The following is a 26,381-nucleotide window of genomic DNA, read 5'->3' on the forward strand; positions in this document are numbered from 1 at the left end:
GCGTCATACTGAACACAACCAAAAGGGTGTGCACACGTGTGCAACCACCTTGTATCATATTTATTTTTACGACCCCTTAGACCAGTTCCAAATATCCATGTTCATTATTATTATTATTATATTGGGGGGAGGAGATTGTAAATGACGCCTAGACTTACGTCACTGAAATTTACCTTCTCACATGAGAAGCGCAATGCATTCTGGGTGATATTGCCCATTACCTGTTGGCAGTCTGAATTACTGCGCCAACATGGAAGAATGTGTCCAGTGCTGCAGTGATTGTGTGCGTCTCTGATCCACAAGTGAGTACACTAAATAGTAATTGAGTCGTTTTATTTTGTCTATTTGCCGTTTCTGCCTAGCTAATTTGATTGACAGCTCTCTGGGACAGCTCTTTGGCATCTCTCTTAAATTCGCCAAGAACCTAATTAAGTGTCTTACACGCAGCTTGCGGATGTTAATGTGGTCTTTTCACTATGTTAAGCGTGTGTAGAGAAGCGTACTTGATGTTTATTGTTATTTTGTGCTCATGTGGCACGGAGAGTCTGCACTAAGTTTGACGGTGTGCACTTAATGGGCGCCGCCATTTTGTGTCGCCGGCTGGAGAGCGGTACCGCGGTGTTGCCATAGTTACTCTGAAAAAGTAACGGACTTTACTGTTTACGGTACCTGTATTTGGTTTTCAAAGTAACTTAGTCACTTTATTTTACTGCAAATTGGTGGCATTTTGGTGGCTTTTAAAGGAACTAAGTAAGATGTTAGCAGATACAGATAACAAAAAACGACAAGTGGTTTTGCCAATGCCCATAAATATAAAATAAAGACAACTTTTTTGAAATCACATGAATGTTTTTATGTTCAAAAAAACGAGTCTTTCTGGATTCCACTTAATGTAAATTAGCGTCTTGTTTTTATTTTTTTAAAAGTCTCTCTGGACTTGACTTAATTGAAAAAAAATCAAAATGGAGTTGTCCAGTTTATAGGTCACATTGAAGTGATTTATCTTGGTCTCATTTTGCCATTTCGTCACAAAAAAAATAAATAAAAATAAATAAATTGTCATTTGCACAGGGCTGTGTAGACTTTTTATATCGGTTCGGATTCACTTGAACATTGTGGCGCTCGTACCGTTGATGAGGTCGATGTAGCCTTCGCTCAGTACGGCTACCGGGCTGAGACGTCGGGTCTCCGTGTCAGCGTCCAGACTTTCGATGACCAGCATCCTGTAGTTGAGCGTGGAACATTCGTACGCCTGCCAAGCACTCACGTACGTGCAGTTGGATCGGATCACGCCTGATTGCAAAGAAGATGCCGGAAATGTCACTCGGGAATGCCCGCCAGCTTGTCCAATTATAGACAAATATGTTTTCATTGATTGTAAATGGGCTGTCACTTAAATAGCGCTTTTCTACCTCAGGTACTCAAAGCGCTTTACACTGTTACCTCATTCACCAACTGATGACGCAGCATCGGGAGCAACTGGGTGTTCAGTATCTTGCTCAAGGCCACTTCAACATGGACGCAATGGCCGGGGGGATTGAACCACAAACTTCTGGGTTGGGAAACGATCACTCTACCACTGAGCCGTGAGTATTTGTTAATTTAATTTACTAATTTGATTTATGTCATTGTCACTTTAATTGAAAAAATGAAAAATCGAATTTAGTTCACAAATTGAATTGACTCATTGTAAATATAATATACAAATTAAATTGTGGTTTCTCATCTTTCTAAATTATTTGAATGGACCCTTTCATTTCCAAATATAATATACATTTTGAAATTACTTCACAGACTTCATTTAATTTACAAATACGATTGAATTTACATGTTTGATTTAATTAGTTTAAAATATTCATGACCTGACTGAATTCTTAAACGGAATGACCTTTACGCCATGTGTGGCAAGGACATTGCCTGACGGTTTACCTTTATTCGGGGCAATCTGCTCCACGGGGATGCGGGAGCCGTTGGGGTGGGTCAGCATGGCCTTGGGGATGCGGTAGTCGCCCAGCCCCCTCCTGGGGTCCCCATCCCACTCGAACTCGGACTGGGGAAGCACGCTGCCCACCGCTGACAGCAAGGAACCGTCCTGGTCGCGTAGCATAGTCTTCTTCTTGCCGTCACAGTCCATGTCCACACAGTCGGCCGGGTTCGCTTTCCTGATAGACACACAGATGTCACAAAGTAACACTTAAAATAAAGAGAAAACATGATAATGAAATTAATAAAGCCCCCGAAATAATATCATAGACAAACACTGACTTTGCTTTTCTTGGAAACATAACAAATCAATAAAGATATTTTAATAGTAAAATAATGATGGAAAAAATAAATAAAGACAAATAATTTGGGGAAAAAAAAAAAATAACCTGACGTCAGGCCTGTGGATGAAGATTCTCGCCTCCTTGGTGCTGTTAACAATGGTCAAGTTCCAAACATGGACGGGGTGCTGGAGGTCCTCGTTGAAAGGGTTGCTAATGAACATCACGTTGGTCTGGCCCGAGCACACGCTGCGGAACCCCACGAACGTTGAATCTGGACGGGGCAGCAAGTTGACACTCTTGTGGGGATACTCTCCCGTGACGAGTCATGCATCGGCCGTTTTTACAACTCACCAACCACTTCCATCAGGCCATTGATGGCATTGTAGTTGATGTTGCCGGGAAAGGGCTTTACCGGAGCGTTGTTGTGTGCGGACGCGAAAGATGGCCAGCAGATTCCCGATCTGCCACCTGGACACAAGCACAAACCAGGTAACAGACGTTTTTTTTTTTGTTTTTTTTTGGGACATTATATGTACCGTATTCATTTATATTACTTCTGAAATTCACCAATTGATAAGTCATTCAAAATTTGAATGTATAATTTGTTACCATTGATGGGCCTGGGTGCTCGATGGAAGTTGCTACTGATTGTGTTAAAGTCGTTGGCATCCAGTGTGTGGGAGCAGTTGAAGTGGGGGCTTCCGCCAACAATCACAGCATTCTGGGAAAAAAAAGCAGAAAATAAGACCAGGTCGTGGCGAACTCGTACTGTATTAAAAAAAGAAAAAAAAAAAAGAAAAGAAAAGCCAGGTGGTGTTGACGTCTTACCTCCACGCGGACCTTCTTATCAGCATACAAGTGGGACAGAGAGGGTGGCTCAAAGATCATGGGCATGATTCCCATGCCGTTGTCCACCAAAGTGACGTTGGACACCGTGATGCTCATGATGGTCTGGGAGGCATTAAGGAAAATGATGATGTCATAAATCCAACAGATTTTGTTGTAGCCATAAAACTTGAGGTCACGACTACAACCAAAGGACCAAGATGGAGTTAGCCCACTTTAGCTCGAAGTGGCTCAGTTAATGCAAGAAGAACATATATCTAATCAAAATAAACTATAACAATAACACAAGGTGATGAGTTTCCACCTGGAAGTAGATTCCATAGTCAAAGTTTCTCCAGATGAAGAAGTCGCGGATTAACGAGCACCCGGACAGCCCGTCGCGGTTCATGAAGACGCCGTAGAGGCCGCCGTGAGCCTCATTGTTAGACCAAGGCTCATTTCCGTTGGAGGCACCTGCACAAGATTACGTCACCTCTTGGTGGATGATTGTTTTTAAAATGCATATTTTGAAACGGTACCAAAAAAAAAAAAAAAGCCTTACCTGGACATGCCTCGCCATCAATGCGGAAGGCGACTCGCTCGTAACCCGCTGCTATGTTGTGCTGCATCACCACCTCCGCACCTTCATTAACCTGATGCCAAGAACGATCAAAGTGTAGGAAGGCTGGCTTTCTCTTTTTTTTCCTCCAACAAATACCCTCATGAACCTTAACTTTAAAGTGACATTTTGGACCGACCTTGAAGGCGGCGCTCCAGTCATAGTTGAATTCCTCCCTTCTGTCCTGGTACGATCCGGGCCACAAAGTCATGGTAACCAAGTTCCTCCTCAACATGATCCTATTCCCCCACACTCTGATCCCTGGACCAGGACCATGACAGATGATTAAAATAAAGACACAGCAGCTCAACTAAATGAAATGTCGTTTGTCCGTACCGTCGCCCACGGTGTGATGGATGACGTTGTCCTCGATAGCCAAGTCGTCTGTTCTGAACACGCCGATGGCCGGCGAGAAGCCGCTGTGGAAGGAGCAGCCCTGAATAGACGAGTCGTTGGCCTGGAAGACAATAGAGTCCCCTTAAGTATGCTCAGCAGGTCTACCGAATAAAAAGACGATGGAGCAGACAAAATTTGCATGTACCCTTCCCAGGCCGATGAAGGCCACAGAATATCGCGGGTCGTACTCATCAGTCCAGCCTTCCTGACCGGAGTGAAAGAACTCTACGTTCCAGAGTTGAGCCTTGCCTAGAAGAACAGTTAGACTATGAGAGTAAAAGTTTCGGGACAGGTCTTTCACAAAATCAGTCAACCGATTCCAGTTCTTCTAAAGACATTTCTTTTTCAAGAATACCTCTGAAGTCGATCCCTTCCGAGGAGAAGGCGCCGACTAGCATACGGGCACCAAATGATTCGGCAAACATGTTGGCATATTCGTCGCCGATGATCTTGATATTTCTGGTCAGCAGGCCGACGTCTGCTGCCAGCTTGTAGGACCGCAATGTTCCCTCAATTGAGTGAATTTCACCTGGAACGGGAGACGGAGGCAAAACTGAAATCTTGATTTTAGACATTTAGCGCTAATTAATATAATTGACACATGGGCAAAAAATCTCAGCTGTTGTAATCCTTTTGTTAGATCTGGGCATTGATCTAATTGCTCCAATACTTTTGGAGGGGCAAGAATACAGGCCTTTAAAACGTCTTAAGATCGGCTTAAGTTGAATGGTGGCAACTGGAAGTTTGATGTCCAAATGGCTTTTTATTGGTCATTTTTTTTCATGGAGAGAGACATTCTCTGAGAGATTGTGTTCTTTCAAACCAGTAGTCCTCGCTATCAAGAATGAGAACAGTACTCACCTCAAAGTAATGTCCCTTTGTTTGGAAATTGGAATGAACTGAAAACTTGGCTTTCGAGTACTGAAAAAGTGGCCAACAATGAGCCATTTTGTCCCCAGACAGGTAAACCACTGGCTGTTCGGCAAACCCGTCAATCACCCGCTAAACCTAGCAACAACAACAACCCTCTGGACCCCCTATCAGATGCAAATTAACCACCCTCAATTTTAGAACTGAAGAAGCAATTTGGATTAAAGGTGAACCATCTTCAAGAACCAAGAGTCTCATATCCCGTCTGCCCCCTTTAAAAGCGTGTAATCGTGGTTATTTAAAGAGTTTCTGCGTCAGCTGACCGACGTGAGTGTGGCTCAGAGGACGGTTCAAGGTGAGGACGCGGCCGTCGGCGGAGACGACAGCTATCTCTCGCTTCTCTGTCTCCCAGACGCTGTAGCTGGTGGTAGAGATGATCACCTCGTCTCCAGCCTGCCCACGTGTGCATACGTACATAACTATAACCACATGCAGACTCACAAATTGAGAATGAACTTTTAAAAAAAATTGAGCCGGACCTTCCAGTCGACAGGCTCCATCAGGGTGAGTGTGCTGGACCCGGCGTTAGCCGTGGTGGCGAGCTTGGTGTGATACACGCTGTGGTGTTGTCCGTAAAGCTCCAGGGTGCCAAACACACTCAGTACCTTGGATCCCTGGTTGGGCCCATTTGGCAGAGGCCAGTCAGGGGTGCTGTGGTTCCCTCTGAGTCTGATGTGCAGATCCCCAGTGAAGGGTTCATCCTTCCAGCCTGCCAACAGCCTGCCGCCCTGGAACCCAAGCACACATCGCTTCTATCAGCACCGACTTGATGGTCATTAGAGAGATTCCAGCTTTGACCCTTACCTGAATAAAGATGTAGACTGCATCAATGACAACTGTGTGGTTCTGCGGCACAGCCCGCGACAGGCGACCGGATGAGCTGTTGGACGGTTGTGGGACCTCCAGGACTCCCTTGATTATCAGTTTGTTGAGGGGAGGCGTATTGCCGTCCAAGACCACCCACATTCCTGTGGATGGACAAGTGACTAGTCGCACTTTGGATTGCCAGCCACAAATCTCGGCTTGTTCCGTCAAGGGTTGCTAGTGCAAGTCACTCCCATAAATTTTGGAATTTGCAAATCTTTCAATACAAATTTAATATTACCTGATGGAATGAGCACATCTGCCCCCTCTTTTGGCACACTGAAGCCATTTTCAGCCGAGCTCTCCCAGAACGATGTGTTGGACCACAGACTGCAAAGCACACAGACTACAATGCAATCATGACCATCATGTAGCTGGGGAGTGCTAAATGTTATCGTACATGAAGTCGTCAGGCCGTTGGGTGGGCAGTGGGGCGACGGTGGCGGGCGGCGGTGGGATGCAATTGTCGAAGAAGCATCGGTAGACCTTGAAGTCTACCGCTATGTCCACTGAGTTACGATCCACGCTGCTGCGACGCTTGCGCTGGCTCCTCTTCCCGGACACTGAATGAATGGACGCATACCGATGATGAGCCTGATTTCGAGTCAAATTCGCGTATGATCAAAATTAGCCATGGCCTAACTATAAAATGTCCTGTGGTGTTGAGTGTGTTTGTACTTGGACAGACGTTAACGTGTGTGGTGTATTCTCCATTACATCACACATAAGAGCTGTAAGTAGGCAAATGGCAATTTTTCCTCATTACATGTGGGGTCTCCAAATTGCTTAAGATGTTTCCCCACATGTACACTGGTGTATACTTTGGAATGGATAAAACAAAACAAAAAAAACAGTCCTCACCCATATAAAAGAGGTCTTTATTGTCGAGGTACCAGTCGCCGTTGTGGTTGGTGTCGAAGCTGAGGGGCGACGATGAGGCGTTCCTCTCGTCCAGGATTCGGACCTTATTTGGATTCTGGCTGAAGTTGTGGTGGATGATCACAAATTGATCTGACTGCGAGACAGAACGAATCCTGGTGAATCAACCCACAAGCCAGTGCCATCATCGTCACAGACTTTTGGGCTGGTGTACCTCAAAGCCGTAGAAAGTTGCACTATAGGTGATGTTTGTGAGTTGGTCAGCCTTATCAAAGTACATGTTGTACGTGAGGCCCGAAGGTAGAATGCCCATCCAGCCAAACTTGTGGGTCAATCTCTTCTCCAAGTAGGGGATCACGCTGCTGCCTTTTAAAAAAAGATATATTATTACGCATCCCTGGAGGTGTTAGCACTGAGCTGGGTAGTGCTCATCATGATATTTCTGTATGATCCTGGTATCTGTATGCAAAACGTAAGTTAAAAAATAATCAAAGATATTATCAAGAGCGGCTTGTCTATGTGATGTAATACCATGCAAGTTGTTGAATATGAGATCCTTGGAGTTTAGAGAAGACGGTGTGGGATTATTCAGACCCACACGATGAAAATTGACCGTATGGTCGCACACAGCTGCAGGGAACACCAAGCTGAAGTCCGGGCTCTCGGAGCAATGCGCCAAGTCAAGGAGGCCGCTCATCGGAATGACTTTATGGTTGATATTCCCTGGAAAACAATGTCAATGCGATGTCAAAGAATATTCGCAAACTTGACGTGAACAGTTGCCAAGGCGATGGTTCTCAAAAATGATGGCATATGGTTTTAAAAAGTGCATAGCTACAGATGGGGACTGGCACACCAATAAAACAAACACAGCAATGAAATGATTTTTTTGGGGGAGTGGAGTGGTGTAGTTCTCAGTCGGTCAATTTGCTTTAGGTATATGAGGACCCTTTTGAAAGTCTCTCCTCATGAAACGACCCATAAGTTAAGACGAGAATACCTGTGAGGGAGCCGTCCATGTCCACCAGCAGCACCTCATGCTCCCACCTGAAGGCGGCCTTGTTGGGCGAATTCACAAACTGCAGCCCACTTAAGCGGACAGCCCAGCCACCGCAGCGATCCCCGCATGTTCCGTCAATCGTAGTCACCCCGATAGCTGCGCAGGAGTCACGGTCAAAGTTCAAGAATTTGGTGCCGTCGACACTCATGCCATCAGCGAATGGCGTGATGATGCCTCGATGCGTGCAGTAGTCGACGCCTAATCCGAGGTCGTCCACGTGGCCAACGATGGTGGAGTTGAACACCCCAGCTCCGCCGTCCTCCCCAAAGCTGGTCACTGCCCACGGAAGGATGAGTTTGCCTTCTAGCCCGGCTTTCTCGTTGTTGACCGCCAGGAAATCCACAAACTGCACAGCGCCCACATTGACCCACTCAGCCCCTTTCTCGCAGTTCCAGGTGGTAAGGCTATGGAATTTGGCGGGTTTTGGGATAGTGGAACCGCAATCGCCATCCTTCATGGGGAAAAAGTCCTGGAAGATCCAGAGGCCGAACCAACCTTGAGAGTGCACTGTGTTGTTGTGGAACTCCCCGAGGGGAACCTTCTTCTGGCAGACGTTCGGGTCGTAGGAAGGGCCATCAGGGTGCTCGTGCATGCGGTACCAGAAGCCAAAGTGGGTGCCTCCTGCTGCGACATTGTGTCGAATAATGTTGTTGGGATTGGTGACCCAGTAGGCGGCTGGGGTGATGTCGTCATTCAACAGGCTGCTGCTCTGCCTGACAAACACAGCCAGGTTGTACTGCAGGATGTTCTCCGTTTCAATGCCGTCTTCAATGAAGAAGGCGCCGCCCATGATGTTGAAGATGACATTGTGCTCCACCAGGAGCCGGTGGGTGTTGTGGATGGTCACGGCCCTGTTGAACGTCTTGTGGATGGAACAACCGCGGATATATGATTTGTATTCGAGGTTTCCCATCAGATGCCAATGAATAGGGTAGCGGCCCAGCCTGAAGGCCTGTCCTGCATGGTAGATCTGTGTCAAAGAACCAAACCATGTCAAAAGGTGAAGGTTGAGAAACACTGCCCATAACAACAGGTTCCTTCAGCTCAGAGGAAAGTTAAGTGGCGATATTTAAGAGGGGTTTGTTAGGCTCAGTATACGTTGCCAGTGCAGTATTTCTCGCAAAGTAAGAATTTGTAAAAACCCCTAAAAGGTGATTGCTATAAACCTCAGGCTTCCATAATATCGTGGAGGGCTGCGGTAGGTGAAACGTTATATACAGAATTGAGTGAAGACCGTACCTCAACGTAGGTCAACCTCCCAACGGCAAGACCCTTGCTCGGTCGTGGGGCGTGGAACATGATTCCGACACCAAACTCATCACTGCCCGCCTCCTCCCCAAATTTTCCTTGGAAGCAAGTTTGGGTGCTGAACTCTCCTGCACACAGTTGCCAGTTTCATGAAAAAAAAAAAATTCTCTTTCGACCTGACTCCGCCACCAAAGCAAAACAATACCTGTGTTGAAACCATCTGCACAAGCCTCGATCTTCTCCTGCCAGTCTATGTTTTGGGAGCCTCGCACCACCACGTTTCTGGTCAGCAGACCCACCTCCGCCCGGGCCTCAAAGACCGTGCCATCGGGCAGGGTGACGGATACCCCAAGGTGGGAGTACTTGAGGGGTTCGGTCAGGGTGACTGTCTTTCCATCGGCCGACACGCTTGCGATGATCTTGACTTCGTTTTCTCTCTGACTGTGCCTGGAAGGAGACAGGATGTCAAAGTCAAAGTCAAAGTTTATCGTACCCTTTGATCAAAAGACTACATTGAAGCAGAAGTGGCAAAAGTAGTCACAACCTGCATTTTAAGTAGAAGTACAGATACTTTTGTGAAAATAAAAGACCTGTAAAATTCTGATTCAACTCCGGTACTTGGATAAATAAAAGTAAAAAGCACTGACTGAAATGCAATCCCATTATTTTTCTACATTGTGCACCTTCTTGTATGTGCATGCTCGCCACAAGAGGGCAGTACAATGCAAACAGTCATCTCGACCAGAAGATGGGCATAGTAAGTTGCACTAATATTGCGGAAGTTGTTTTTCACAAAGGATAAATAACATATGCTTGTGAGTATTGTTCATGTTACTGCACCGTTTGTGTTCAAATATCTGTTGTTTACAAGACCTCAGCATAAATGCCAGTTTCCTTAGCCCAGCGAAGATGTTTTGCCTTGTGTGTTAACACTGGTAATCAACAGATTGAAGCCTCTCGAAAAATTGTTAATCTTTTTTGATCTTGATGTTGATATCCGAAAAGTAATGAAAGTCAACATCTACCTGTGGCCGGTAGAGGCAATGACAATCTCATCTCCAGCTTCCCACGTCACCGCCTTCATTAGAGTCAGCGTGGAGGAGTTTACATCCACGGTCTGGGCCAGGTGGGTCCAGACGACTGGAACATGTTTACCTTCAGGAACAGAAGGAAAAAAGGACTGTTTTACAATTGGACCAGAAGCTCCTCAAAAAATTCCGAAGAACACACATAAGGGACAAAGGGTTCCCTGTCCACTCTTTTGTTTCCCTACCATGCAAGTCCAGGATGCCCTCTCTGATGGCCAGCGTTTTGGCGCCATACACAGGAAGTTCGGGCGAGCGCGGGTGTCCATGCAGCGTGATGATGGCTTTGTGCTGGAACGGCGCCTCTTCCAGGCCCACCTGCAACCGTCCGCCGTCAGTGATGAGGATGTTTTCTGCCTGCAGCTCAATGTCGGCCTCGTCGAACACCAGCGTGCCACCTGAACTCAAACAAGCAGCTACTTTAGTCCTTACAAGGCATTGCAATCCACGACTGTCCAAATCTTCCTTGACTTCTTTCCAAATCTAGTTATTAGTTCATTAATGTTCACTCTGAAACCAAAACCCCTGCGGGAAACCTTCAAAACAAGCTTGTCATAGTGGCTGAATTCCTTTTTAATAAGTCACCTTGAATTAGAAGCATTTTGAGTACAGGGGTGCTGGTGTCCAAGAGGATGGTTTGTCCTTTGGTGATGATGGCGAAAGCACCTTTCTCCGGTGGATGCAACCCGCCCCACGTGTATTTCGAAGACCACACATCAATGTAGAAGTAATAGGCGTTGTCCTAAAGCAAAAGTCAGATGACAGATGATGTGTTCCAGACCTACTCAGGATAGGTGAAATTGGGTAATGAATACAGGCTTTCAAAATAATGCTGATTTAAAGCTAAGTTTGGTTACAATTTTGAGATACAGGTATACTGGGACTTGCATCACTCTCCTGCAAAATGACAAAAATGTAGTTCTCCCATTCCTGTACTCAGTAGCTGAAATAAGAACACAAGTACCATCTTGGCGATGCCCTGGCCTCTGATGCCGACTTGCACTGTGGTCTCCTGAGACTGACGCTGGTCGCCGGTGACACACACAATGTGCGTGTCATTGGCCGACTGAACATCGCACACTGATCCTGCGATGGTCACGTTGACCTCATTCAAGTTGGGGCTATGACACAGGAAGTCGTTAGTCGGTGTAAACACCAGATGAATTTAAGTATTGTGTTATTCAGCATTCCGCTTTTACAAATGTAATAGCCTGTGATGAACATGTGATGTAATTTAAGATGAGGACTTCATTAATCCAAGTGTGTCCTGCCATTGTGTTAAGCATGTGGTACATGAATAGGGACCGTTCCCGTGGCTGCACCTGAAACCTGAGCCGCTGATGGTGAGCGTGGTGCCTCCGGCGGTGCCTCCACGCCGCGGCGACACCTCCGTGATCACGGGCGTGAGCTGGGTCTTGTACGTGAAGCCATCCGACATGTTGACAGCAATCAGCGTGTTAATTACAGCCACCGTGCAGCTCGCCTCCGAGTTGGTGTCTGAATGAAAACATCACAAAAGGATGACAAGAACGTCTCCTCATCCGTGACGCCTTATTGTCATTGTCAAGGCAGACGGCATTCCTGCAGTCTGGTCGATCATATAGAATGGATTTCACCATATGTCAAGTGGAAACCCTCAGAGAACCAGCACGTTCACATTCTTTGGAATGATTAGCGGTTAAATGCATGAATTGCTGACAAGACAAGCTGATGTAAAAAAATGCATTCGTAAAAACTCTACCTGAGGCACTGGTGCAATTTAATAAAGAGCTCCTGTTGTCAAATCCTGCCTTGAATTGTACTGTGAGACAATATATGATTGTTCTACGGTATATTGGGGCAGTGCGGTGCACTAGTGTTTAGAACATTTGCCTCACAGTGCTGAGATTTGTGGTTGGTAATGGAAAATGTCATATTCATACCATTGTTGAATGGAGACAGACAGTAGAGGTGCGTGGATGTGGACGCTTCTCGGTTGATGCTGCATTCCTCATCACAGATCAACACGATGGAGTTGAGCGGGTCAAAGCCAGAACCCTGGATAGTCAGCGCAGCCCCACCGCCAAAACTACCTGGAGAGCAGACGAAACAGCCATATCAGCGCTCTTTGGTTTGCATCGGGTTTTCCGATGTTAAATGCTTACCCTCGTTGGGCTGAACGCTGACAAGCGTCATTTCATAACTGAAAGTGACGTTTGACCGAGCATAACCTTTGATGTGGTGGTGCAGCATGACAAGGTACTCTCCCCCTGGGTTGTCCCCAACGTTGCATTCCACCTGGTTGTCCGTGAGCGTGAGGTTGTTGCAAGTTACGCCGTTCACCGTGATGGTCAAATGCATCCTGTCGGTGCCAAACCCTGACCCAGTCAATGTAATCGCTGAACCGCTCGGACCTGGGTTTTAAAAAGTCCAAGGGGCGAAATGTCAGGTTAGGTTTTGACGGCTGGATCTTCAAGACCAGCGGCATCACGCTTACCAGTGGCAGGACTGATAGTGCTGAGGATGGGAGTCTGGCCTGCAGAGTAGGTAAAGTTGAGAGGAGGATATTCCACATCTAAAACCTGGATGTTGACTAAGACCTGTCCCTCGTCGTGAGGAGGCATCTGGCACCTAAGGCTACCGGGCGTCACCTCCTCAATCTCACACTGTTTGCTGTCGACCATCACGCTGGTGTTTCCCGGGAGGAAACCATTCCCCGTAATCTGAAGCCAGGTGCCCCCCTCCAGGCTGCCCTCACTTGGGCTCAGTGCGGCATGAGCCTGGCTGGTCAGGGTGACATCTCCAGTCGCCAAGCCTTTACTTCTCACAATAACTTGAATGGCATGCTCGCCCGCAGGAAGAGCTTCGACCATTGCCGTAATGACGTTGTCAACAACTGCGGTGACTTGGAATTCGATGCCCCTGGCGAAAACTGCGACATCCTCAACGTCGGCGCCAAACCCTGCGCCGGAGATGGTGACATTGGTGTCATTGCGGATGCTTTCAGGAGAAATGGCGGTGACGTTTGGAGTGATGGAAGATGTGTACAGAAAGGAACAGTCTGAGGAACAGGAAGTCTGGATACTTCCCCAATGGAAAACAACATCGCCTTCATGTGGCTGGGAGGGGACGCTGTCACAGACTACCAAGGTGTAATTCATTGACACCACAGGACATGGTTCTCCAGCAACGGTCAAAAGCCCCTCTGAGAAACCAGACCCTTGGATAAAGAGCCGGGTGTAGCCGGTGTAGCTGCCTTCAGAGGGCCATACCGAGTCGACAACAGGCAAAACGACAAAGCGGCGCTCCAGCTCCTTAGCCACGGCGATGACAGCGTTGCCCAAGTTCTTGACTCTAACCTCTATGGGTAAAGCGACGCCGATTGGCAGACTATTGTTGGCACTCAGCTGGCAGAAGATCTCCGAATGGGTGCTGTTGATCACCTCGCAGGGCTCATCCCCCACTGTCACCTGCACGACACGGTAGCATGTCAACAAATGATATGCTTCATCGGGACATCAATCTCTTGAGCCGCAGTAGTTCTTACACTGGGTTCCACCATCAAGGGATGTCTAAGGAGGAAGTGTAAAATGCCACAAACCTCTAGAGTGCAGGTCACATTGCTGAGGCCGTCCCCTTGGATACGGATGACCTGGTGGTATGAGCCCTGGTTGGGCCAGATGGAGTGGACAGTGGGGGTGAAGCAGGCTAAGGTGCTGAAGGAAAGGCTGTCCGATGATTGGTTGGTCTGATTGCAGTCCGGTGTGGCGATGCACTCGTGTGTTGACCTGGAGATGCGATGCGACTCTGGGCGGATGACAAAGATGACGACTCAGGATCTGATGCGAAAACTGAACCAGCACGTCTGCCGTCAACCCCCACCGATTCCTGCTTTGTTATTCATAAATTCATCTATCTACAGCTATTCAGTTAAAAAAAAACAAAAAACTAGATCACATTTAGTTGCACATTCTGTAATGCCCCAAGATGCTTTTACAATTCCAATTACAGTGCTCTGTACAAGACTGGGTATAAAATGCCTTCATACTGCCTGTCACGTGTAGGGCGTCCAGACCCCCGACTCGGACGTTGACATCCTTGACGCTTGTGAGCCGGGGCTCGACTCTCACAGCACCCCGTAGCTCCAACTTGTTGTTCTCGTTGATGTACCCGCTGCTGTAGTAATACACACCGGGAACGGTGAAACGGTAGCCGAAGTAGCCTGCAGGGAGAGAACAAATAGGTCAGGTTCTTCTTTGTAAAGCATGGTTTACTTTTTAGATCGAACGGTGTCGGGCTCACCACAATGGAGGTGATATGATGTACTACAGTGAATTGGAATTATATTACAGCAGACGGTGGTGCGCCCACACCTGAGGTGCTTGGGATATGGGTGCATGGCTTCTTAAGACAATTTCAGATGGCTGCACTGGAGGATTGTTGTGTCGGGGTAAGCAGATGCACCAAGGTATGCGTGTGTCAAAAGATTTGGGATATATACATGTAGGTAAACACAAAAAAGTGGTTGTATTGGGGGGTGGAGGGTCATGATGTTGTAGCAGGTGCTTGGGTTAAAAAAGTGTGTGGAAATCTGTGTGACATGGAGGATTTTTTTTTCTTCTTTAAGAAACTGCATTATTTACCATTCCCAGGCTTTGGCTCTCCACTGGAGAACATCACATCATGGTCGTCACTGGCATCACCGGGGCTGGGAACGTGGTGGACACCGATACGAACGGTATTTTGGAACATCGGTACCGCCCACCTCCACAAAACTTTATCTCCAACCTTTACGTTGATGGAAGGGGGATCCCAAGAGTATCCCTGACCGTGAACTGGACAACACAGAGACAAGTGTTGGTAAGACATGCCGATGGAACAGTATTGTTTTTCTATGGATAAATCTCTCAATTTTGCACGACACCAGACGTGACATGGGGATTTTTTTCCCCCCAAATTCAGTTTTTGTTATCATTCCGCCCACATCCTTTCAGCACATGTAAACTTACTAATGTGCAAGTTAGAACGAAATTGGCATTGTTTGCACACATGGTTCAATTTTGTGGCCACAATTACATTTTTGTCCCCATGTCATATCTGTGGCTCTTTACAATCTCATAATTATGGGATTAAAAAAAGATAATTAAGTAGTTGGTGAGAGTTTCCTCGCTCAGAGCACTTTCCGGAACGTGACTCCAATTGTGGTTGAGATTCCACTTGACATGTGAACAAAGAGAGAGGAAAAACAAACCTACCAGGGTGGCTCCCTTGGTTGGTAACAATGTGGGTCTCCTCCTGGGACTGTAGACGGCAGCGCAGTTCGTTCTCTGAGGCCACCTGCACCTCGCATTCAGATTCGCCTATCACACACACACGCACACGCAGACAAACAGTGTGACACTTTAGTTTGGATCCTGGAGTTGCGTCATGTCCAAGTTGTGAATTTAATTTTATTTTTAAATATGAGCAAAAGTTATGTTTTCTGAATCGTTAAAGGAAGGGTTAGGCTTAGCAGAAGATAAACATCATACAGCTTAGAGAGTTCTATTTGTCATCAAATTGAAATTAAATCTAAATGTGTATAAATTAAATGTATTTATTAAAAAATATATAAAATATCTTTTTAAATATACAGTATTTCAATTACATTATGCGGGTAATCACGCTTATATTGCTTACCAAAATAGACTTTGTTGTCGGAGACGTTTTGGCTGAAACCAGATCCCGAAATGGTGAGCTGGGTTCCTCCCATCAGTGAGCCTGTCGTCGGGGAGATGCCGTGGACTTCCAGGACGTACTCGATGCTTGCATCCAAGACATTGCTATGGAAACAAACAAGAGCAACCCTAAAATCCAAAATCAACCGTGTTTATTTGCCTTGAAAGGTAAAATGCATCCCAGGGCTTTTGCTATATGGCCTTAAAACAAAAACAAAAAAAGTCTGGTTTTAATTGAAATAATTACTGCCAATGTACAGTTCAGTTTTACAGTACTTTCAAAAACTTTTATTTGGTACAGTTTTCATCTAACTTTTATGTGGTACCTGGTCTGGGCGTAACCCTTGTTCCCAACCTGGACGTGCACGTCATGTAGGCCCGGTGGCAACACAGGCAGTAGGCAGGTGACATTTGTGGACGTCCACAGCTCGATATTGCACTCCACCTTGCCCACGTACACTCTGCTGTCATTGGCTGGCTCACCCATGTTTGACCCCAACACAGTGAGGACGCGACGTCCTGATAAAATAACCACACGCGCACGTGAGCTTTTTTTTTTTTTTTCCCCCCCACCAAACATGCCGTTCCTGTCACTATTGTTGCCATTGTGTGGGGGTAATTACACGTTGCGAGCGTGAGGTGCAGACTTCTGAAAAACACGTGGCAAGGTTACATCAGAAAAACTGAAGCGTGACACTTTTAACACTCGTCCTTTTTGAGGTGATTGGCAGCAACCAATGTGCAGCCTTGTGTGATTGTGATTTCTAGAAGTGGATTGTTTACCTGCTCAGGTGTATCATTACTGTAGATGGTTAATTAGAGTGTCCTTGGTGATAATTAACAATAACGGCAGGTTGCAGAGACACATTCGCAGCAGAGTAAATGATTTTTGAATATACACTCCCGCTGAACCCACCCACCACAAGACACTTGGGCTTGTGGTGTCTTATTGTTACTTTTTAAATCCAAAATTCTATCTGTATAAATTTCCCTAATTTGAATACATATGGAATTGGAATACAACATACCCAAATGACATGTGTTAAAAATAAAAGCACATACAAATTTGAAATAATATAGATTCAACTGGGACCAGAAAATCGTGACGGAAGACTATCGTCATCTGTGAATTGTTTGTTTAGTGTAGATTTTTGTTAATGTCTGACAGAATTCATGTAACTAAGCACAAAATTGCTCTTACCAAAGACGGTGGTCTTGGCAGGGCTCAGGTCAGTGATCTGAGGCGTCAGGGCAAGGTCAAAGGTGAAGGTGTCATTGGCCTCCTTGCTCATGCCACCGACGCTCACCGTGACTGTCTGCGAGTCCACACTTCCCTGAGCCACGCAAGTGAAATGATACATTTAAGCCACTGAGAACTACAGTGGGTAAATCATGATATGGATCAAAACCAAACAGTGCATGTGTAAATTGGAAAATTAAGAAACACTTGTAGTTTTTTTAACAAATCATTATGTGGATCAGCACCAAATTTTCAGTCAGTGGCTGTTTCAGGTATCTGCGATATGTGCTACCAAATTTATTAATTTTTTTATGTGAAAACTCACCGCTGGCGTTGTGCATTTGAGCTCTGTGGGACTGGCATGGACCACCTCGCACACTGCGCCGCCAACGGTGACGGTGGCGTCCCAGCTGAAGCCGAAGCCCGTCACAGTCAAAAGCGTTCCTCCTGGTAGGCGCACAAAACAGCCGTTAAGTCCTACCACTTCGACTTCTTTCGTTACCTCTGGCTGTGTGAGTCGTATCGCAATTTGAGCTTTACCCGCAGCGCTCCCAGATGTGGGGGAGAACGAGGAAACGATGAGCTGGTAGGTGAAGTTGAGGACGCTACCACCTGCAAAACGAGGACGACCCAGGGAGGGGAAGTTGATCCACACTGGGAAGGTACCCGCGCCAGCGCTTCCCAGTCGGCACACCAGGCGTTCAGCTGCAAAAAAAACCCGTCTTAGTCTCAGTTCATTGAGTTTTACTCGATTAAATGGATTCTGAACTGACCTGAGACTTCTTCAACAACACACTGGGCTTCTCCCACTTTAATAGAGACACTTTCATTGCTGAAGCCACTGCCAGTGACCGTCAAAAGGGTCCCCAGTCCACTGGATCCTGGTAAGGTTGAGCTTGTTCCATTTAATTTGTTTGCATTTGATCAGCAGTAGGAAATAAAGCTCATATCTGTAAACCTATCACATCCCAGAATCTCAGCACCCATCAATACATTTTAATTAGGATTCGAACGCCAGTTTCTGGCAATGAGGATGAGGAAATCACCTTGAGATGGGCTGATTCCGCTTATTACCGGTGTCTTCTCTGCCAACCATTCAAAGCCACAGTCTCCGGAACACTTCGAGGGAATGTCATTGATGTAAACCTCCACCTGTGAGAATGTCAGAGTTCTTGTGGAAAAGGTTTGGATTTGGAAGGCATCATCTCTTGAATTAGAAACGGAGTAGCCGCCAACGGTGATCATCCAACCGCAACCTGATTTAGGAGCGGTGGCGTTGTGATGAATGTTGGACTAATACCTGCGGTTTGGTCTCCCCGACACGGAAGAAGTCTCCCATCAAACTTGATATCATCTGTCCTCCTTGCTTTTTCTCTCGGGCCCAGATAGCCACATCCTTGCCTTGAAGCGATGAACCGTTGAGCTGCAGCAGAGGCTGGTCTCCCGGCTGTGTCAGCCACTCTACCACCCACTTGGGCCTCCTGCATGTTCCGCCATATTTGACATCAACCACGCCCATACCGGCAATTCCCTCCAGGGCGTACTTCAGGTCCTCTGCGCCGATGTCCACGGATAAACCTGAGAAGCAGCGCTGGTCAGCCAACCTCATTTCTCATGCTTCTACAAAGAACCGGTTCGACCTTCATATGACCAGCTCTCATATCAAATTGTGACTGGGCTAGTATTTCTAGATCGTCTGTAGTCCAGCTGGGCTACCTTCAATACGTTGTCCATGCATCTCCACGTCAAAAGTGCCATTTATGGCAGGGGTGGCTTTGTGGATGCGAGTGACGGTGATCCTTGCTGCCCCTTCCTGAAACTCGCTCATGTCCTCGCTACTGTTGGACATCTTCAAATAAACGGAAAGAAAAAAGTATTGAACCAAGGCACAATGATGCTTGTGGGAGCTCTTTTGATGAGTTCCTGTACCTGCAGGAAGCCAACGTCTATGAGGGGGAAGCCAAAGGTGCAGTCCAATGGTGTGGCTGTGATCTCATAGCAGATCTGTGAAGCATTTGACTTTGTCTCTTTCACGACAGAGATCTCCTGGAAAGCACGACCAGAGCCCTCAAATGGTGAAGGTCTCCTCTTGTGGGGAACAGCTATGGGAAAATCACACAAATACCATGGAATGATTTTCAGGCAACAGAATATGGTCGTTCTCAAAGCAGTCACCCTAAAACCTGAGCTACTTACTTTGTTCGTCCTGGACGGTGCGCTTCTTGCCGATGTGGACAGCGTCCACAAAGAAATCTTCCCCAGAGTCATCATTGTCCAAGTAAATTTCCTCAACAGTGTAGGCGCTTCCTTTGTATTCCGTCTGCAGAGACGTTTGCAGGTCCACGCACTTGTAGCTCCATCTGCGCAGAAATAAGCCAAGTCGTCATCTGTATTTTAGTCTGCTATAGATTTACTTGATGCTCTTTTTACTTACACGTGGCCTTTGGTAAAAACTATGTTGATCTTTGCAGTTGTTGTCTGAGTAGTGCCATCAGAGTTCTTATATGTAAACTTGACCCCAATTTCATCTTTGAGCATTCCCTTATGTGCAAAGCAAAGCTGGAAGGAAAGGGAACAATGTGGTTTTAATCCAGATAAGCATCTCGGTTTCATCTGTGCAGCCACAAATAAAGCACATTTACCATTGGATACAGGTTCAGGGAAATTTCCTCATAGGCCTCGCCGGATTTTTTGGTGTAACTTTTCTTAAAAAGAACCTTGGCGTTTTTCAGCGACCACAAACCGCAGAAAGCATTTCTCGTAGGAGTCCCTCCGTCGTTGACAAACTGCTCAATGTAAGAGTCAGGTTCAGGTCGTTTTCAAAATCAAAGTCTGATAAATTGCTTATTTCACCATCATCACTTCACTGACCATGGTATTGTCATCTTCGTAATCCTTGAAGAACATCACATCTCTTCCTTCCTCGCTGAGAATCTCAACGGGACATTCGGCCTTCATCAGGTCTTCCAAAACCGACTGGACCTGGTCATGGTGACCCAAAATTCCCGTTAGGTTTGCTGTCAGCCTGAGCAGTTTGGAGTTAATCCTGGAACTGACCTCGAAACCGCTGGCATTGTAGGGAATGGGCTTTGAAGCGACCCCTCCCCAGAGCAAGGTGAAGGTTTCCATGTTGCTCCTGCCTTTGGTCACCTCGGAAACGGTGATGTTGGTGTACAGGTCATGACTCTCGTGATAAAGGGGCTTGAAGTCACCTGAGAGTCAAAAACTGGGGTGTTTCGACTGTTGACACAAGTCCAGCGCAACTCTTAGAGAAAGACTGCTCACCTCTGTCAGAATAGAAGGTCACCGTGAAATGAACTCCATCAGCGTCCTCGTCCCTGGTAACTTGGACAGAGTCTGGTTTGATCGACCACAGGTTGTTCAAGGCTCTCTCCACCACAGCCGCGGTGGCGCTCACCGCGATCGAACCTTAAAGGGATTTAAGATCATTCATTTGATGGATCATCCTTTGGGAATGATACACGGATCCTTCACAACAGCTTTGTGGCTGGTCGGATTTTGACAGCGCATCGAAGTTACCAGTGGTTGCGCCTTCATAGTGCAGACGGAAGTAGACATTTCCACACTGAGAGCCGATGCAGCTGCTATTGACGCTTACTTTCTGTACTTCTTTGACGCCATTCGCATTGCTTGGCCATGACTCCAAGGTAATCATCTGGAAGATTCCACAAACCGGTGTCGGGACTCACAGAGATCCACTTCTTTTAAGAAATGAGACGAACCCTCCACGCACCTGTTTCTCATCAAATGCCTCATACTCCACCAAAATATGCTGCACTTCGTTGACAGCATCGTTCGTCTGGGCTTCTGTAAATGGACTCTCTGCTCGGAACATGGCCAAGTTGATTCCAGCGACTCCGCGATATTCTTGTTGCAGAATTTCAATGTAGTAGCTGCAGGAACAATGGAAAGAAACTAGAACTTTACAGCTCTTGTGAACTTAGAGAGAGTATTGTGGTATTCAGTGGTTGGCCATGCATTTCGTAAACTGGGCCTTCAGTGGTGATTTTGCTGTCGCCAAACAATAATCTTGGGCGAATTTAAAATGTGATTGGTTCAAGAAGTCGTCCCATTGTGACTATAGTTTGTTACACCTCCCAGCACTTTTGATTCCGAAGGCCTTGGGCAAATTCGATTGACATGGCAGTGCATAAGAGGCTGAAATCTGACTGGACAAAACATCTGTTAGAAGTTCGGTTGTAAATGTTGGCCGGTGATTCTGATGACCCACCACTGTTCGTATCAATCGGTGCACTTACGCGTTTCCTTTCTCGAGCGTCATGATATCAGACTTTTGCGATGCGAGCTTTGTGTAGTCTGAGACGTAGCTCGGCTGATAGGCCACTTGGACCTAAAGGGGTGTTTGTGAAACAATTGTTTTGAGGAGGAAAGATGAGGTTTGAAGAAAAAAAAAGTCATCGATGTGCTGTATATCGTCATGCCTTGTCCTCTGGGCGGCTGGAGTTGCTGAAGTAAAGTTCGCAGCGATCGTCGCAGTTGAGGTAAATGGTGTAGTTGCCGCTAGCCGGTGGCACAAAGAAGCCTGTGGTTCTCGTGCTGAAATAGTCCAGTTCCGGCGCAAAGTTGTAGGGCAAGGAGTCGATCCACTGCTCCCAGTAGCCTTCTTTGCTCTCGTTGTAGCTGCGTATGTCGCCCAGTTGGGAATGTATTGTGTCGTTCCACACCTGCATCTTCAAGCCTCGGCCACCTGGGTTGGATGCCGTACGTCGAGAAGTAGATTTTATTTACGCTATGGAGCACTTTTCACAATGAGCATTGATGGGTTTGACTTTGCTTGTATTTCCCGTTTTGCTGTCTCTGTCCACTCACAAGTCACCGTCACAATTTTTTTTTTTAACCACTTCGTTTAAGGCAGTCGGAAAGACCTCAGGCCATCATCCTTTGACTATTTATACGAATATCATTCTTTTGTCCGTGGCTCGCCAGTTGACATTGGACCAGCTTTGCAAAATTGTCACCTGGCAAACTGTTTTTCTGTCCCGACTGCAGTTCATGCCAGTGCGAATCTTTTGTTTATTTCATACTGCCCTAGGATGCGGTATGGGTCAGGTCACGCACTCCCCGTATGGCTCGATGTCAAGTTTCTTGAAAACGGGGTCTGTTCATCACAAACCACACTGATGAAAACACCTGACTCCTACAGCAAGCATTTATTTGCACAGACAGGGAAAGGCGATCCAAAGAGCTGTCCTGGAACTCCGTGTCAACAAAAGCTCAGTTCGGTAGATGCTTTGAAGATCGACTCAAGTGTTAACTGATCATCGCTATCTTTCACTTCAACAACTTGGAAGTCAGTACCGGCAAAGCGCTATCGCTCTTCGAATCATCCGTTCAGTCGAGCTTTTGTCACTCCTGAGTTCCAGTGCAGTCCTCCGGAAAGAGTCTCCCTGCTTTGCACGAACACCTCCTCTGGTATTTTAATCAAGGGTGGTTCTAGCAGGCCTCTGCTGTCAAGAGCAGGTACTCTTTCGGTTGTTTGAACACCGTAACAACCTTAAGACGGTGCTTGATGCGTGACTTTCAGAGGCATTTATCATCTCATCTCATTTAGGCACGAACACAAAGGATCAAAGTGTTGATGAGCGATGGTGAGACACAGTGGCACGTATAGCATGTCTTTCCACATGTTTTAAATTCTTGGAGTGGACAGTGACGAGGTGGCTGTGGTAATAAGCATCGGAGCGTCTCACCCGGGTAGACGCTCATGCCGTCGCCGCGGCTGTTATCCGTCTGTTGCTGTTGTGTCACGCAGGTGATCTCGTCGTCACGCAGGCTCTTGATTTCACACGGTTGCCCTGTGAAAATGTTGAGGAGTGGGGCATGGATTTTTTTTGTACCGGTCAGTTCAAAATGACTTCGTATGCTATCAGGCGAACGACATACTTGTTGTGACATATTTGCATGGTGGTGTACTCTTTTGTTTTGTTTTTTTGACATGGCAGAGCTAAGTGACCATGAAACGGTCTCTCTAATCTGCCAGAAGAATCTGTGCAATTACCATACCCATCTTCTTTTCCATTGTTGCCAAGTACAGTATGTGCACCCGAGGATTATCGTGTTGCGTGCGAGCTCACAGACAATGTTTTCTCCTTTTGTCGTCTTATGATTGACACACAATGTCTGCTGAGGCATCGTCACGGAAACAAGGGTAGGGAAGTGAGGCGGGGGCGGGGGTTGGGGGGGTTATTTGTGATTACCTCCCACGAGAACACGCGCCGGAAGGTCAGTCTCGTCGAAGAAGTGCCCGTGGATGGTCACGAGAGTTCCGCCCATGACACTGCCGGCGGATGGCGTGATATGCGTAACCTCTGAAATGCAGAACACGGTTTAGTCGTGATTCCGATTGTTTGAATAACTTTAAATTTTACTTACCCGCAAATGTCTGAAACATGCCGAGGTGTCCAGTGGCTGAGACCTTGAAGAGGTTCTTGTCCGGTAAACTCCTGCATTTAAACATGACTGCGTTGTGACATTTTAATTTAAATGCAAACCGGAATTGTTTCGACTTTAATAGCTCAAAAAAAAAAAAAAAAACAATTAAAATGTCTGCCTACTGATATCAGCACCCTGGCCATAATTTAATAAATGAGTCAAACTATGGTTAAAATGAATTCCTTTATCAGGTCGATTGGTATTTTTGACATGGTCAGTACATTTGTACATGCGTTATTCAGTTCCTGAGTGATGGCAGTCCTATTAAACTATCAAAGTTATTTTCTATTAATATTAAAACAATGACTTTTCCCCCTCACCTGCCATAATTTGCATCCAAAATGTAGCTCATGTTGTGATGTCCTGTAGGAGGCAGTTCGGGAAAAAAATTGTTAAAATTGACAATACAATTTTTTTTTTTTTTTTTTATCCCACACTACCAAACGCTAACCCTCTTTACCAAAACACACACACAAAATATAATACATTTTAGTCAGCTACTGTAACTTACCGACATAAGTCCCTGTCATTTTGCAGCTCATATATCCCCAGACAGAGGTCTCCGAATCAAGTCTCAGATTATATCTTCAAAGACACATATGGTAATTCAACTACTCACAGAAATATAAATATGTTGCACATTGTAGCATCTGCAGCGACTATGAAATACATTTAATCAATTTTTGTGTGTGTGTGTGTGTGTGTGTGTGTGTGTGTGTGTGTGCGTGTGTGTGTGTAATACTCACAGTTCATCAGAATCCGTTTTCAGCAGCTCACATGGCATCCCCTTCATGTAGGCCCTGCGTGAAGGAGGATTTCACGTTCTTCACGTCAATTTACAAGGTAGCAGAGGTGGCACATGCATGTTACGTTTCGTGTTGCTTAAGAACTAGCTAGGGTTAGGTGGACTTTTACGCTATCAAAAAAAAAAAAAAGTTCCCTTAGCTTTGCCAACGATATAAACTAAGCATCCATCCATCCATTTTCCTAATCTGCTTACCCTCACGAGGGTCGCGGGTGTGCTGGAGCCTCTCCCAGCCATCTTCAGGCAGTAGGCGGTGGACACCCTGAACCGTTTGGCCCCCAATCGCAGGGCACACATAGACAAACAACCGTTCGCACTCGCAATCACACCTAGGGACAATTTGGAGTGCCCGAACAAACCTGCCATGCATGTTTTTGGAATGTGGGAGGAAACCGGAATACCCGGAGAAAACCCAGGCACTGGGAGAACATGACACTATTTATCAATCACCCATTTAGGACCATGGGACTGGTTGTCACCTGAGAAACCTGATGTTCCTTCCATTGGAACTCAGCGCAGTGTTGCTGCCGTAGACGTCTGTGAAAATGCGTCCTCGCACTGTCACCAAGGTCCCTGCGGCAGATGATTTTCCATTTTTAGCAGTTCACGCAGTGTGCGAGTGAATGATTTCAACAGTTTTTTGGTGGGGTTTTTTGGGTTTTTTTTTTTTTAGATTCAGGATGTCACCTGGAAGACCGCTGACGGGACTGAGAGACTGGATGGTTGGTGTGTGATACCATCTTGTCTGAAGAGGACAGTGAGATATTACAAAACACCATTAAAAAAAAAAAAAAAAAAAAAAAGAAGACAGATGATTTTATTTGGACGTTAGGAAGTCTTACGTAGAAGCTGCAATGGTATGACTTGATATGACCTCTGCATATGTCTTCATCAGGAATGGGAATGCCGTTGATGCTGACACGGACCGTGTACCGGTCACTCGGCATGGGTCTGCCAAGAAGATGATGTACGTGGTAAAGTAATACGACTACAGTCTGGCTACAAGGTGAATGATTTCTATCGATATCCATAAATGTATTTAAGAATAAGAATAAGAAAGCCTTGGAGAAATTCCCAATTTACAGCAGCAAAGTTATGAAAGGAAGAAAGTAGAAGAACAAAAAGTATCGGAGCTGCTGTAAAGGCAGCCACTCTCGCGGCGCCATCTTGAAGTCATAATAACATAACATAACATAACATTTGCTGACAATCTCAGTACTGTTGGGTTTATCTTTGGACTCCAGATTTCCCATGTGGCATTTGTGGGGTACAGTGTACAGAGTGTAGGACGTCGCTGGAGTAATTGGGGGAGGGAAAAAAATGCGCTCACACAGGGGGAGAACATGCATTGAGATTCGAACGCCGAGCCGCATGACTGCATGGCAGATGTGCTAACCACGACTTCACCGCGCTGTCCCTTGTTTTAATTTGTACACCCTCATTTTGTTTTGCTGTTGTTGTGGTCTATACCTGGTGTAGCACATGATCTGGTTGCCATGCGTGGAGTCTCTCTCAACATCACACGGGATGGACAAAGTGTCCGACACCAATGTCACGCGGTTCCCAAATGTGTCATTTTGGGGATTGAGCTGGAACTGTCCTTCTTGAGCGAAACCTTTTTTGTGGACAGATGAACAAAGAAAAAGCCGCGTTAACCGTAAATGAAGTATTGCAATGCCACACTTGGAAGGGGGGGTGGGGGTGGGGGGGTTACCTTCTCCCGTCAGGGTGAGACGCGTCGCTCCCTCTGTGCTCCCTGTATGCGGTCGCACGTTATCCAGGCGCTGAGCGTCTGAGTAAAACATCACAGTATTTCATTTTACATGGTCAAATTTTGCAGTCGTAGTGAGAATAGTGCGATCATTTTCACTCACAGCTGCAGCAGCAAAGTGCGAGGAGGAGAGCCGCCGGTCGGACCGTCATCCTTTTGTCGCTGCAGCATCAGAAAAACAAAAAACGTCAATAAATTGAAGTAAAATGCGATAAATACTCA

General features: G+C 46.3%; 1 protein-coding gene and 2 long non-coding RNA genes across 3 annotated transcripts in view; 2 read left to right on the top strand and 1 right to left on the bottom strand.

The window, feature by feature from the left end:
* On the top strand, positions 1–14,904 carry LOC109518359 (uncharacterized). Its single transcript, XR_002168745.1, has 3 exons — positions 1–302; positions 1,418–1,586; positions 14,805–14,904. It is a non-coding gene; the product is annotated as an uncharacterized LOC109518359 (long non-coding RNA).
* Positions 1–26,381, bottom strand: part of pkhd1l1.1 (PKHD1 like 1, tandem duplicate 1) — a 30,986-nt gene that overhangs the window by 3,728 nt on the left and 877 nt on the right. The window contains exons 2-68 of the mRNA XM_019874144.1: positions 26,263–26,321; positions 26,103–26,180; positions 25,859–26,003; positions 25,231–25,339; positions 25,076–25,133; positions 24,868–24,961; positions 24,330–24,383; positions 24,095–24,168; positions 23,904–23,946; positions 23,524–23,594; positions 23,349–23,459; positions 22,842–22,946; positions 21,573–21,838; positions 21,390–21,481; positions 20,864–21,023; positions 20,650–20,785; positions 20,395–20,538; positions 20,167–20,321; positions 19,981–20,091; positions 19,752–19,895; positions 19,544–19,668; positions 19,306–19,469; positions 19,039–19,211; positions 18,826–18,958; positions 18,410–18,687; positions 18,156–18,261; positions 17,883–17,990; positions 17,650–17,814; positions 17,435–17,556; positions 17,071–17,203; positions 16,196–16,388; positions 15,832–15,974; positions 15,408–15,512; positions 14,796–14,987; positions 14,201–14,374; positions 13,754–13,959; positions 12,650–13,622; positions 12,318–12,566; positions 12,096–12,245; positions 11,496–11,670; positions 11,138–11,294; positions 10,759–10,915; positions 10,362–10,571; positions 10,114–10,243; positions 9,294–9,535; positions 9,080–9,216; positions 7,781–8,810; positions 7,312–7,503; positions 6,995–7,146; positions 6,763–6,916; positions 6,302–6,464; positions 6,143–6,231; positions 5,842–6,005; positions 5,517–5,765; positions 5,301–5,430; positions 4,463–4,636; positions 4,253–4,356; positions 4,048–4,168; positions 3,851–3,972; positions 3,655–3,745; positions 3,418–3,566; positions 3,096–3,218; positions 2,877–2,988; positions 2,619–2,735; positions 2,373–2,538; positions 1,930–2,162; positions 1,129–1,293 (exon numbers count right to left, since the gene is read on the bottom strand). Of these exons, the coding sequence (XP_019729703.1) occupies positions 1,129–1,293; positions 1,930–2,162; positions 2,373–2,538; positions 2,619–2,735; positions 2,877–2,988; positions 3,096–3,218; positions 3,418–3,566; positions 3,655–3,745; positions 3,851–3,972; positions 4,048–4,168; positions 4,253–4,356; positions 4,463–4,636; positions 5,301–5,430; positions 5,517–5,765; positions 5,842–6,005; positions 6,143–6,231; positions 6,302–6,464; positions 6,763–6,916; positions 6,995–7,146; positions 7,312–7,503; positions 7,781–8,810; positions 9,080–9,216; positions 9,294–9,535; positions 10,114–10,243; positions 10,362–10,571; positions 10,759–10,915; positions 11,138–11,294; positions 11,496–11,670; positions 12,096–12,245; positions 12,318–12,566; positions 12,650–13,622; positions 13,754–13,959; positions 14,201–14,374; positions 14,796–14,987; positions 15,408–15,512; positions 15,832–15,974; positions 16,196–16,388; positions 17,071–17,203; positions 17,435–17,556; positions 17,650–17,814; positions 17,883–17,990; positions 18,156–18,261; positions 18,410–18,687; positions 18,826–18,958; positions 19,039–19,211; positions 19,306–19,469; positions 19,544–19,668; positions 19,752–19,895; positions 19,981–20,091; positions 20,167–20,321; positions 20,395–20,538; positions 20,650–20,785; positions 20,864–21,023; positions 21,390–21,481; positions 21,573–21,838; positions 22,842–22,946; positions 23,349–23,459; positions 23,524–23,594; positions 23,904–23,946; positions 24,095–24,168; positions 24,330–24,383; positions 24,868–24,961; positions 25,076–25,133; positions 25,231–25,339; positions 25,859–26,003; positions 26,103–26,180; positions 26,263–26,311 (11,299 nt within the window). The 5' untranslated portion in view covers positions 26,312–26,321. The remainder of the gene's footprint in view (positions 1–1,128; positions 1,294–1,929; positions 2,163–2,372; positions 2,539–2,618; positions 2,736–2,876; positions 2,989–3,095; positions 3,219–3,417; positions 3,567–3,654; positions 3,746–3,850; positions 3,973–4,047; positions 4,169–4,252; positions 4,357–4,462; positions 4,637–5,300; positions 5,431–5,516; positions 5,766–5,841; positions 6,006–6,142; positions 6,232–6,301; positions 6,465–6,762; positions 6,917–6,994; positions 7,147–7,311; positions 7,504–7,780; positions 8,811–9,079; positions 9,217–9,293; positions 9,536–10,113; positions 10,244–10,361; positions 10,572–10,758; positions 10,916–11,137; positions 11,295–11,495; positions 11,671–12,095; positions 12,246–12,317; positions 12,567–12,649; positions 13,623–13,753; positions 13,960–14,200; positions 14,375–14,795; positions 14,988–15,407; positions 15,513–15,831; positions 15,975–16,195; positions 16,389–17,070; positions 17,204–17,434; positions 17,557–17,649; positions 17,815–17,882; positions 17,991–18,155; positions 18,262–18,409; positions 18,688–18,825; positions 18,959–19,038; positions 19,212–19,305; positions 19,470–19,543; positions 19,669–19,751; positions 19,896–19,980; positions 20,092–20,166; positions 20,322–20,394; positions 20,539–20,649; positions 20,786–20,863; positions 21,024–21,389; positions 21,482–21,572; positions 21,839–22,841; positions 22,947–23,348; positions 23,460–23,523; positions 23,595–23,903; positions 23,947–24,094; positions 24,169–24,329; positions 24,384–24,867; positions 24,962–25,075; positions 25,134–25,230; positions 25,340–25,858; positions 26,004–26,102; positions 26,181–26,262; positions 26,322–26,381) is intronic.
* LOC109518358 (uncharacterized) overlaps positions 14,913–26,381 on the top strand; it is a 13,623-nt gene continuing 2,154 nt past the window's right edge. Inside the window, exons 1-2 of the long non-coding RNA XR_002168744.1 lie at positions 14,913–15,012; positions 25,284–25,394. This is a non-coding gene — a long non-coding RNA (uncharacterized LOC109518358). The remainder of the gene's footprint in view (positions 15,013–25,283; positions 25,395–26,381) is intronic.

The sequence above is a fragment of the Hippocampus comes genome, unplaced genomic scaffold, assembly GCF_001891065.2.
Source record: "Hippocampus comes isolate QL1 unplaced genomic scaffold, H_comes_QL1_v1.1 scaffold166, whole genome shotgun sequence".
Lineage (NCBI taxonomy): Eukaryota > Metazoa > Chordata > Actinopteri > Syngnathiformes > Syngnathidae > Hippocampus > Hippocampus comes.